At 44.5% G+C, this 12,911-nt stretch overlaps 1 protein-coding gene across 2 annotated transcripts in view; it reads left to right on the top strand.

The window, feature by feature from the left end:
* The first annotated feature begins 1,744 nt into the window (after positions 1-1,744).
* The window catches only part of IDS (iduronate 2-sulfatase), a 32,984-nt gene continuing 21,817 nt past the window's right edge, over positions 1,745-12,911 (top strand). For both annotated transcript variants that reach the window (XM_045820549.1, XM_045820548.1), the window contains exons 1-6: positions 1,745-1,961; positions 2,462-2,598; positions 3,228-3,405; positions 6,181-6,269; positions 9,829-10,029; positions 11,534-11,704. In XM_045820549.1, the coding sequence (XP_045676505.1) occupies positions 1,868-1,961; positions 2,462-2,598; positions 3,228-3,405; positions 6,181-6,269; positions 9,829-10,029; positions 11,534-11,704 (870 nt within the window). In that variant the 5' untranslated portion in view covers positions 1,745-1,867. The remainder of the gene's footprint in view (positions 1,962-2,461; positions 2,599-3,227; positions 3,406-6,180; positions 6,270-9,828; positions 10,030-11,533; positions 11,705-12,911) is intronic.

The following is a 12,911-nucleotide window of genomic DNA, read 5'->3' as shown; positions in this document are numbered from 1 at the left end:
TAAGAGCTGAGGTTTTCTTTCTTTCAGGTTTAAAAGTTTCACAACATACTATATCCTCTACAATTTTCTACACACCTGAAACTTTTACAAACCTTCTATACACTTTTACGTGTTCAGAAATAACTATAACTCACTTTCAATTCTTGTTTTTTGTTTGTTTTTTTTTTCCTCAGTGGGAAAGAACATACTCTAACTCAGGATCTGGCAATTAAAGGTCCCTAGATTTGCAAATGCATAAATAAAATAAAAGGAACATTGCTAGTTTGCATTGGGAGTCACTGTCGTTTTCCTAAAGAAAAATTTCAAATTTCCTTCTGGAGTGCAGGTCCAACTTTCCCTTTCAGCATCAACAACAGCAGCAGAATTCAAGTCCTCCTCAGGCAGTGCCTATTTTATCTGTGTGTGGTGGATCTAGGGCTTGAGTCCCATCAGCTTTAGGGAAGTGTGCATTGTCAACAAGACATCGTAGGGACCAGTACATTGTTTGGCTAGCTTCTTTTTGGGAGTTTGAGACAGGAGAACAGCCAGAAGCTGGCCCTCCCCAGGGGGAATCCAGTCAGGCTCCAGTGTAAACAATCACCCATGCTGGATCCTGAAGAAATAGCAAAGCAAGTGCAGCAGCAGTGGCAGCAGGCCACAGGCCATAACCGTGTTCTGGCTATCATGTGAGGAAGCATGCCTCTCATTGACAGCCACCTTGCTCCTCTGCTTCCTGGTTGTGTGACCTTGGTCAAGTGATTCAGCCTCTTGGAGTTTAATTTCTGGGTTTGTAAAATGGGAATGATAGCAGCATCTAGTTCCTATTATTGCTATGAGGAGAAAATTAGTATGTTGCCTGGGTCATAAGGATACTCGATAACAATACTAATATTTATGCATTTCTTCATGCAAAAAAGATCTCCAGTCCACTTGGAACTGTGTTAGGTTATTTCACTGAGGAGTTGGGGTGAGTCAGAAGGAGGATGGGGACTGTGGGACTGTGATGTCCTTTCCCAGCCTTCAGTCCCAGACAGACAGTAAATGTTTTCTGTTAGGAAGTTATTACCTTCACTCCTCCTATCTCATGTCACCAGCCAGCCACACCTGGGCTCTGGTCCTCTAACACTGTCAAACATGATCAGGACAATGGTTGCTTCCTCTGTCTAGATCACCCTTCTTGCAGACATCCACATAGCTTGTTTTCTCACCTCCTTGGAGATTTTGTTCAAGTGTCCTTTTACCCACCACTTCCACAAAAAGCAGCAACTCCCTTCCAGACCATTCATGTCCACTGACATTCTGTTTTTGTTTTGTTTTGTTATGTTATTTATTGTCTGCAAACTCCACAAGGCCAGGGACTTAGAACTCTCAAGCCCCCTATAGTGTTTGATGTTCATATCTGTGGTACTTAGTGTTTGCTGAACAAATGCATGGGAAAGGGGATCAGGAAGCCTGGTTCTTAAAGGGCCTCACTCAAGGCGAATGGCATTTGGTGTTGTCTGTAAGGAAAAGTTACTTTCATAGAAAGAAGAAATAAAGGGCATCCAGGTGAGAAGCATAACTCAAGCTAGGGCAAAGAGGCAGGACACTGCTGGTTAAGAACAGTGGTTGCATCTCAAAACTTTGGAAACACCTGGAAAAACTCCCTGCAGCAGGTCTCCCAAGAGGATCCGTAGCTCACTAGAGCCTCACTCTCGCCACCAGGCCCCGCCTCCTAGAAGTGGGGCGGGAACGAAGCGCGCAGGCGCAGTTGCACTTTGGCGGCACCCGGGCCTGTGAGTCTGGAGACCGTGCCCCACAGTCTGAGTCAGCGGCAGCAGCGCCTGAGGTTCTACACTTTCGCTGCGGCCTGTCACCCTCGCCCAGGAGCGGCTGCACGGAGGCAGAAATGCCGCTGCTGGACCGGGGCCTACTCTGGCTAAGCCTGGTCCTGGGCTCCTGCGCTTCTCTTGAGTCAGCGGTGTGGGGCAACAATACCAAAGGTTATGCCTATGCCCCTCCCTGCCCTGATTGTAGGGCCCGCTTTTCCCCTCCCAGCTCCCTTCCATTCTTCCCTCACTACATCCATCCTTTCCTTCCTAGCTCTCTTCCTCATAGTGTTCCTTTTTCCTTCCCTCCATCTATTCATCCTTACACCCACCCTTCTTCCATCCCATCCACTGTCTTTTCTTCCCTCTGTTCACATTTCCCTCCCTCCCTAAATCCTTTTTTCCTTTCCTCTATACTTCCCACCCTCTCTCTCCCTTGATCTCTTCCTCTTTCCCTCCCTCATCCAGGCCTGAGGCTATTGCCAAAGCCTCACCCTGCTACCTAAGACTGGGGCTTCTTCTTTTTACCCTCTCCCACCATCTCTGGCTTGGTTAGCTGGGTTGCTAGGGTGGGGGTTACAGCCTTGGCCCTTTCAATACCCTAGCACCCACCATGAGTGAAGGGTTCAGTGTCAGTGCAGGTCATCTCACTGAAGCCCCACCCTCCCATGCAGATGCTTTGAATGTCCTTCTAATCATTGTGGATGACCTGCGCCTCTCCCTGGGCTGTTACGGGGACAAGCTCATAAAGTCCCCAAACATCGACCAACTGGCATCCCACAGTCTCCTCTTCCAGAATGCCTTTGCCCAGGTATGTCTGGGGTCCTTTAGGTGTGGATGTGTGTCTTGTACGCTGAGTGGGGGGGCTTGCCTCAGCAGTTGTTAGATGGCACAGATTGTGCCCAGCATCTCTATCAGAGAGAAGCGTCATCTGGAAAATCGCATTGATATAACCTGGTTGTCCACTGACAAGGAAGACTGTGTTTTCAAGGGGTCCTCTCCTTAGGATGGTCCTGACCAGCTTCATTCACCAAAGAGTAGGTTTCCTGGGGCTGAGCAGGAAGGGGTGGGGCAGAATGTCACCCTCAGACCTGCCAGCTATCCTTGAGCAAGTGCCAGCCAGCTTGCTATGGCAGCACTCCTTCCTGAACCTCTTCACGGGGCCACACCCAGTACCATTGCCCGCTCTGTGCACCTGTGAGACACAACTGTGTAGAAGGAGAACAAAATCTGCTGGTTTGAGGGGCTGAGTTTTTCCTCCCTCTTTCCTGGGAGACATTTTTGGTGACTGGGTAAGACCCAAATCCCACTACTTGGCTTTCAGATCTGCATGATTCAGCCAAGCTGTTTGCTAAGGACTCTGGAGGTTCCCTGGTTACAATTTAGCTCCCAGACTATTTTCCTCTGATAGTGTTTCCCTCTGCTTCTGCTCCCTAACAGCAAGCAGTGTGTGCCCCAAGCCGAGTGTCGTTCCTTACTGGGAGGAGACCTGACACCACGCGCCTATATGACTTCAACTCCTACTGGAGAGTACAGGCTGGAAACTTCTCCACCATCCCCCAGTACTTCAAGGAGAATGGCTACGTGACTATGTCGGTTGGAAAAGTCTTTCACCCTGGTACTGCTTACTGTCCAAAGTCTGAGTTATTTTTTTGTTTCATGCCCAACCACAGGGTATCCTGTACTGGGGCTGGGGCTGTCTTTGGAGAGGCCTCTTGGGACTGGGTAGACACCTCATTATTCACTGCTTACTTTTTGCAAAATCTTAACTTCTCAACCTGGCTTCATGTTCTCACCCAAAGTAAAAAGGGGTAGAAGGAGTTTTTCTTCCATTCAGGAATCAGTCATGGTACTGTTTGGTTCTGTCAGCTCATGGGGTAGAAGGGAGTGAACTGGTTGGGGATGTGACAGTGTTGGGTGAGGTTCTAGCTCTATGCCTCTGTACCCCAGGGTCCCTGTTAGTAAAGTTGGGAATTTAAGGGTTAGAACATCTGAGGATGTCCCATTTGGCCAGCTGTTGTTGCTTTCTTTCCCAAGAAAGGGGTTGCTGCTTAAGGTCTGTGAATTAGGTCAGTAAGAGCAATGTAAGCTGGTATCCAGGACCTATAGGGTGCCAGGGTCTGCCAGTTTTGACCTTCAGCACCCCCTGAAAAACTGACTTTCTTTAATGCCAAAATGAGAATGCTGAAGCACAGACTAACTCTAAGACTTGTTTTTAACTTACAGAAGAATTGCATGATTACTTGACAAAAAGTTGGTAAAAAGGGAAAGTGTAAACTAAATGTAAATCACTTGTAATCACAGAACCCTGCTGGGAGCTGCATTCGATGTCCACCCTCTTCTGGGCACACTGTTCTTCTAATTGGAGATATTTCTGTACATAAAATTTTGTGTTGTGATTTTTTAACAAAATTTTCCTCTTAGGTTACTCTTAATACAAAGTTTTTGTTTTTGTTTTTTTGAAATAACAGTACAGTAGTCTAACATATACATGTACTGTACTTTAGTCCAAGTTGTTTTCAGGTTTTTGCTGTCATGCATTCAGCTGGGATGAATATCTCTGGAGGCAGAGTGAACTGTTGATGGTAGTGCCACGAGGAATTTAGGTCCCTAGCATCCAGTCCCAGCTCTGCCACTTCTTAACTGTGTAGTTGACCTTGAGCAAATCATTTACACTCTGAGTCTCAGATTCCTTCTCTGGGAAGCTGGAGTCATAGCTGCCTTGATTACCTTCCAGGGGAGCACCCCAATGCTGGTAGTCCAAGAGTGTGAAAGTACATTGAAAACCCAAGCTCTGTATGGACCACATTGCTTATCATTAGGGGCTATTACTTGAACATTTTCAGTAGCTTTCTTTTTGCTCACTGCTTACATTGGCAGGATCAGAAGACTTCTTCTGGAACCCAGCTGACCAGTCCAGGTTGAAAGTAACTTATAGTTGGACTAAGTTGGGCTCATTTTTGAAGGTGAATCTGTCAGGAATCATGTTGTGCAACCAAAAGCCCACCATTAAGAGAACCTTCTGTAGTCAGTACTCATATTATAATAACCCTTGTCTCAGTATAGCTGGAGAAAAAGACAGTTTTGGGGAGAGGAAGAAGTCCAGCAGGAGGGAGATCATGTTTCAAGAAGGTAGGCCAGACAATGCCTGAGTGGTGTTGCTTGGCCTCCCATTGGATGGTTAGATTTTGGGATCAGGCTGTAAGCACTGCATGTTAGCCATAGAACAAAAGCTTTGCCTGCAGTCCTTGTGGAAACACATTTTTCAACTGGGTCCTTGTTCTGTCAGGAAAGAACCTGTCCAGGATGACAGCAGCTACCATTGATTGAATGTTAGGTATGTGCCACTTATTGTGCTGGCTCCTCCTTTAATCCTCTCAGCACAATGCAAAGTAGATTTTTATCATAGTCATCATTTCCTGAGGAGGAAATTGAGGATCACAGAGGTCAAGTGTCTTGCCCAAAATTGCACAAGTACTAAGGGGCAGTGCAGGCATTTGAATCCAAGTCTGTCAGTGGCCTGTGCTCTATCCACTGGGCTTATTGTGCTGATGAGCCCTCCATCCACTGTCCCCCAATGTGTCACTGCTGGAGATGCTCTTTCTCCCCTGGTTCTGACTGTACAACACTCTCTGCTCCTCCTGGCTTATCCCATAGGTAGAACTTCCCTTCAGACCCCTTGCAAGCCTTGATGACCCCTAGAAGCCCTCATTGCCAACCATCACTGAACCCATATCACCTCTGTACCTTGGGCCTCCCACATTTAACACAGCACTTCTACTCTCTGCATAGCTAGCAGCCCTTCCTTGGTTTCACACTTTGTTATTTTGTCTTCCCAAATAGGATGTTAAGTACTGAGCTTAGAAGTGGGTTTATGCTTCATGAATGAGCACCGAACCTGGAGTTCTAAGCCATGGATTGAAGTCCAGGCTCATTCATCTAATATCTGGTTGGCATTGGGTAGGGCCCCAACCTTCTCTGACCCTCCCCCTCCCCAGTGGCCCATGGTGGTGCCAATGCCTCTGCCATCTCCTTCATAGGGCAGGTGTAAGGCTCCAGCAAGGGCTCTGCAGGGCTCTGTTGCTCTAACAGGCTGGCTTATCTCAGTCACTTACTATTTTAGGTTTCTTCCTCAGAGCCTAGCATGAACTGCCAGGGCTTAAAAGAGTGGGAGGTCAGATGCTTAATACTAAAATAGAAACCTAGAGAGAGTTGACTTTAATGGGGCTTCTTATCATATGGCCTAAGCTCTTGATTTTATAGATAAAATAACAGGCCCAAAGAGGGGAGATGATTCTTCCCCAGTTGTTTACAAAGTTTTAACTTTTGGTGGGGAGGGCATTGAAAGATGGTCCATAGTTTATTTAATGACTTTCTTCTTTTCCCCCTTAAGGAATATCTTCTAACCATAGTGATGATTCTCCATATAGCTGGTCTGTTCCACCTTATCATCCCTCCTCTGAAAAGTATGAAAATACTAAGGTAATGAAGTGAAATGGATACAGTTCTGAAGAGGAACCCCTTTTACCCTGTCTAGTAATTTAAGTTGAACTATTATGTATACTATACCTTCTTCCAAGCCAGTTATCCATTGAGGTGTGTGAGTTTTGTTTGTGATCATGACTTGGCAGACAAGTGTTGTGATCTTTGGCATTAGGTCCAATGGGAAAGGTAGCTTTGTTTTAGAACCTGGTGGGCATGTCTTATTCTAGAACCTTATATTCAAGTGCCTAAAACTCATTTAATAGCTCCTTAGTGCTCATTCTGGATAAGACTCTGTGCTAAGGGTTGTAGGAGATGCAGAGACATGGAAATGAGAATAGAGACCTGTGCTCCAGGAACCTCAACCCAGGCTGAAAGAAAGGCATACCATCTGTCTGCCTGTCTGTGTTAGGCCTAATGGTTATGTTCAGGTGCTTTGATAGGGGTTTTACAGTTTTAGAGCATTATGGAAAAAAGGGATATACAAAGAAACTTAAACTTAATCTTGGCATCCCCAATGCATAAATGAAACTTAAGTCCATAATTTGAGAAATTCAGAAAACCAGCTGTAGGAATGAGAAATGACATGCTCCTTGGAGGTTTTTAGAGCTATTATGTGGAGAAGGCTATAGATTTGTGGGGGATGGTGTGGTGCAGAGGAGTATTATAAATTCTTGACAACTTTCTATTTCAAAATTCAGTGAAAGCTAAGGGCTCTGACCTTTGACTTGTAACTTGAATATTAACAGAATGAGATTAGAAGACCCCATCTCAATCCCCCCATTCTCATCTTGCTATTTTCTAGTGACTTCTCAAATGCTAGATCACTGTTTCCCACCTTTCATATTTGTTCTCAAAGTGGTGGGTCTGACTGCACAAAATCCCCCATGAATGCCGTGGGTCATAAAGAGGGGAGCAGGTACTGGGAGTCAGGTGCTGGGCTGTCCATTCCTGGGGCAGGGTGAACAAGGCAGCCTGTGGAAGGACACTCTTCTTTGAGATGGAGCAGTAGCTGTCATTGCCTCTGAGTCTTTGTGAGGTAGAAATCATAGTCAAAACTGACTTTGGCCTTTGGCCACCATGGCCACTTTGGGAAATGAGACAGGAGATTCCATTCTGTGCATGATGTGGTTGAAGATCTGGGAATTTCATGGACTGTCACCTTATCTAGTTGACTGAGACCCTGTCACTTACAAGCCTTAATCTGTCTTTGAAATTGAAGACAGATTTTTTATTTTGTTAAAAATTTTGAGATATAATTTATATACCATAAAAAAATCACCCTTTAGAGTGTATAATTCAATGATTTTTATTATAATCACAGAGTTGTACAACTATTACTAAAATCAATTTAAGACCATTTTCATTACCCCCAAAATGGCCTTGTATCCATTATTATTCACTCCCCATTTCCTCTCAACCCCTAGTCTGTGGTAACAACTGATCTACTTTCTTTCTCTTTGGATTTTCCTATTCTGGACATTTTGTATAAATTGAATCATATAGTATATGACCTTTTGTGTCTGGCTTCTTTCACTTAGCATAATGTTTTTGAGGTTCATCCATGTTGTAGCATGGATTAGAGCTTCATTACTGTTTATAGCCAAATAGTATTCCATTGTATAGTCAAATACATTTTATTTATCCATTCATCAGTTAATGGGCATTTGTGTTGTTTCCACTTTTTGGCTGCTGTGAATAAAGCTGCTATAACATTCATGCACAAATTTTTCTATGGACTTAAGTTTTCAATTCTCTTGGGAAGAATTGCTGGGTCAAGTGTTTGTGTGGACTTAGGATTTTACTTTTTGGTATACACCCAGGAGAAGAATTGCTGAGTTATATAATAACTCTATATGTGACTGTTTAAAGAATTGCCAGAGTGTTTTTCAAAGCAGCTGCATCATTTTACATTCCAACCAACAATGCATGAGGATTCCAATATTTCCACATCCTTGGCAATATTTGTTATTTTCCATTTTTAAAAATTATAGCCATCTACCCTCATTGGTGTGGCTCAGTGGACTGAGCATTGGCCTGCAAACCAAAGGGTCACCAGTTCGATTCCCAGTCAGGGCACATGCCTCGGTTGTGGGCCAGTTCCCCAGTAGGAGGTGTGCAAGACGCAACCACACATTGATGTTTCTCCTCTTCTCTTTCTCCCTCCCTTCCTCTTTTTAAAAATAAATAAATAAATAAAAATTTAAAAAATTATAGCCATCCTAGTGGGTATGAGTAATTATTTTATTGCAGTTTTGATTTCTGTTTCCATGATCACTGTCGCAGACACCAGCCCATGGTGTCTGCGGTGTTATGGATGAGATATGAGACAAATTCACACAGACTGCCAAGTCCTGTCGAGGAAAAGGGACAGCATGGCTACCCTCTCAAGGGGAGGGTGCCTCATAGCGACTTGGCCACTCTCTCAAGAGGAGAGCACTGAGCACCCTTGCCTAGACAGGCTTTTATTGGGTTTAATTTGTGCAGGAATACGGGTACAGCTTATTAATCATTGTCAGGCAGAAAGAATCAAATGATAGATAGCATACAAAGAACTATTAGGGCTCATTCTGAGTCAGGGTCTATCAGCTACAAGGCTACAAAACCTTGGGAAACAAACTCATTTCCTGTTCAGGCCTTTATCATTTAATTAGGAGCATGCTTAGCAAAGCAGGTTTCACAGGAGTTTATGTATTCTTTCTCAGTCCTGATTACCTGGGGAACCTGCCGTTTCCAGCACAGGGCTGCACTGCCCTCTGTCATTGTTTCAGGCTTAAGTCAGGCAGAGGAGGCAAGATAGCCAAGAAATTAGGAGATGTCTCGTAGGCAGAATGAGGACTCAGGCTTTGTCAAAGCCAAGGGGTGAGGGTCCATCACTCCCTTTTGCTGTAGCCCCCCAAGTCCTTCCCTGGGGCCTCCATGTGATCATGCCTGTCTTAGATCATTCCCTGATTAGGGAATCTTACCTGTCATTGGCTAACTGATCAAGCATTGGGGGCCAGTTATGGAAAAAGGAGCAGAAGTGGCACTCCTGATAGGGAGATAAGCTTTGTCTCCTTAGAGGCTTATGGTCCGAAGGTCGCTCAGTCAGCCTTAGCCATGGTGGGGGGTGGGGGTTACAGCTCCTGAAACCAGGTAGGGCAGCTCCCAACAGATGACTAAAGATGTTAAGCATATTTATGTGTGCTTATTGACCATTTGTATGTTTTCTTTGGAGAGATATCTATCTATTGAAGTCCTTTGCCCATTTTTTAATTGGCTTATTTTTATTGTTGAGTTGAAGACAGATTTCTTCATTATTAGTTTACTTGGGTTTCTCTTAATTATGACCTAGAGACAGAAGATTAATAGCAGGGAGGTAAGTGCTGGTTGATTTCGGGCCCCTCCCTGGAAAATAAGAATACTTCTCTGTTTTAGTTCTTACTTGTTATGTGCCTGTCCTGCATGACTAATACTTAATGGACTGCTGGTATGAATGTTAAATACATTGTGTGTGTAACATTCATGACTTCTATTTCTTGCATTTAAAAATCTGACTTTTTATGTTTTGTTTTGAAAGACATGTAGGGGGCCAGATGGAGAACTCCATGCCAACCTGATTTGCCCTGTGGATATGGCAGATATACCCGAGGGTACCTTGCCTGACAAACAGAGCACCAAGCAAGCCATACAATTGTTGGAAAAAATGAAAACATCTGCCAGTCCTTTCTTCCTGGCTGTTGGGTATCACAAGCCACACATACCCTTCAGATACCCCAAGGTGAAAAGCTGGCTGAGGGCTGATACAATATAACTATGACAGCTTTGTCGTTTGTTAAAGGAGGTATTTGTGTAGTTAGGGTGACCACATCCTGCTGTCGCTGGTCATTAGAGATGCCTGATGACACTAGTATACTTAACAGTATGAAGATGGGATTCAGAGGTCAAGGCTAAGTAGCAGACTTAGGACATATAAGAATCTTATTAGAAATGCTTGGCTTTCTAATTTCCCTCACTGGAAGATTTTATTTTCTTTCCTTGAACTCAGTGAGTAAATGCTGGGTTGGTTGGTGAAATCATCATAGAGAAGTGAATCAGAGCTGCCAAAGCCTGCAATAGGGGATTGTCCTTGGGACACAGTTCCAGGGAATGTGAATCCCTCTTCAGTAACTGACTTTCCTATAGAGCCTCTCAGGTCAGACCCTTTACACACAGGGCACTGCATTTCTAGTTGGAAACTCAAATCCTATGCTTGCATGTATATCGTTAAGAGATTATAATCTCTTTTTTTCAGTTTTTCCTTATCATGTTTTTCCTGGGCTTGAGAAGCCCATTCTTTTGACTTTGAAAAAGAATATCCCTTACTTTTGATGAAAGTTGAGACCAGAAGGCATGTTCTTTGATGCTGCTGGTATCTTGCTTTGATTGGCTGAGGGGATCTCGCCTTCCTAGCAGGAGCTGTCAGCCCCTTGATGGAGTGAGTCTCACTTCTGTTTCTTGTGCAAAAAAAGAGGTTGCACAAGCTCTTTTTTGGAAATCCTGTTTATGAGCTTGACCCTTGGCTGGGAACCTGGGTCTCTGGTGTGCTCCTACCATTCCCAGTACTGATGAGTGGCTCACTATACCTAAACCATTTATGCAAAACCCTACCTTCCTGCTTCGAGTCTAGAAGTTTTATATGTGCAGACAAAACAAACCCAGTTAAAACTTTGGGTGCAAAGGCTTTAATGAGCTCCCCTAGTAGCAGCACTTCATGCATGTTATCACACAACTCATTGCTGGGGGAATTTAAGCACATCCTGTGTGACTTAACTAGGAGAGGACTCTGGAAGCTTATGTCTGGTTTTCCCCAGACTTCATTCATGTGGCTTTTCTCTTGGTTGAATATGTTTGGTCTCCTTTTACTGTAACCAGTCATAGCCATGAGTATGACTATGTGCTGAGTCCCAGTGAATTAACAAACCTGAGGGTTGTTTGGGGACTGACAACATCTGTCTATAACTTTAGGTTGAGATAGGAACAAGAAGGCATGATTTGTATGAGAGAAGAGAGGTGTCACTACTCTGTAGAAAACAAGTTGCATTATTTCACTACCACTGACATCTTGTGGTAGTGACTTAATATCTGACTTTAAGGTGGGGGAAATACTTCAGCAGTGTTAGTGAGCCACCATGTAAATGCATCACAGGCTTAGAGAAAAGGCAGTATAAATGCCAATAGACTCTAAGCCTTGTACCTTTGCCAAAAGAGTGACAACCTGTTGGCTTTGTGTGCTTTCTCCCAAGGAATTTCAGAAGTTGTACCCCTTGGAGAACATCACCCTGGCTCCTGATCCCCAGGTCCCTGCTGGCCTCCCTCCTGTGGCCTATAACCCTTGGATGGACATCAGGCTGCGGGAAGACATCCAAGCTTTAAACCTCAGTGTTCCCTATGGCCCAATTCCTGTGGACTTTCAGGTACCAAGGACATATTTTGGGGAAGTATTGTACACTTATGGCATGATGTCACTGGTTATGCCATTTTACTCAATTGACACTACTCCATCCATCATGTCTTACTAAGAAACCTCTCTGTGTAAGACATCTTGCAAAGTGCTGGGGTTGGAGTAGTCTGGATGCATTTAGGACATGGGAAGTGCTGGATGGGTAGAGTCTCCCAGTCAGTGTCTCCACTTCCCAAGAAAGGGGCATCTGGAGATTTGGTGACTCGCTGGATGTGGGCACAGGGGTGGGGAAGAGTCCTGGATGTTCATTACTAACTCATGGAGGATGCTATTTAATCTAGGCAACAGTTCATCAGTTATTGGGTGGTGGGCAACTCCTGTGCAGCCTAGAACATTCAGTTTTCTGGTACTTGCAGGTCCCATCTGAGGGAAAGCCAACATAGGCACATACCACTCTCAGGGGGTAACTTGGTGAGTAGGGTCTTGGTGCAGACGGAGCGGGGGACCAACATAGCCACTTCTATCCAGCTGCAATGTGTGGTTTCCCTTTGCCATGATGTGGGGGTAGAGCAGACATGGAGTTAAAGTCCTCACATTGACTCATCAGTTACCGTCTCTCTGGATTGCAGAAGACATGCTGACCAATGACATTTCTGGAATATTCCACACTACCATGTGAATACTCCTGCAGGCAGTCTACAGTAGAAGGAAGAGGGCTGTGCTTTCAAAATGTGATTTCTGGGCCACATGCATCAGAATCACCATGAGGGTTTATTAGAAGTTCAGAGTCCTGGACCCACTCATACGTAGGGAACTTGAAGCTGGAGGTGGAGGCCAAGAACCTGCATTTCCATAAAAAGCACAGGGCTGACACTTATGTACACAAAAGTTTGAGAACCACTGCTATAGGGTATAGTTCACAACAAAACATAATGTACAGGTATCTCTTGCTGCTCACATAGTTTGCTCCTGAGTTAGGGTGGTGAGGGATGTGTTTCTGACATCTATTTTATTCCTGAGTTTCAGATGGCAGTGATGAGAGTTTGGAAAGCAGTGGATTCATCAATTTGTTTGGTTCCTAATTTCCATTTGTAGGGATTCTGATAGTGAGGTTGCTTGGATTGTAGCTCTGAGGCTGCACTTGACACCTTCTTAGTGATGGTCACTTAAAATGACTCTAAAATGGGCTGTATGCCAGGAAGGGTGCTCAGCATTTTATG

This window comes from Phyllostomus hastatus, unplaced genomic scaffold, assembly GCF_019186645.2.
Source record: "Phyllostomus hastatus isolate PE091 unplaced genomic scaffold, TTU_PhHast_1.1 phas_scaffold_397, whole genome shotgun sequence".
Taxonomy (NCBI): Eukaryota; Metazoa; Chordata; class Mammalia; order Chiroptera; family Phyllostomidae; genus Phyllostomus; species Phyllostomus hastatus.
This window is presented reverse-complemented; position numbering and strand designations above follow the sequence as displayed.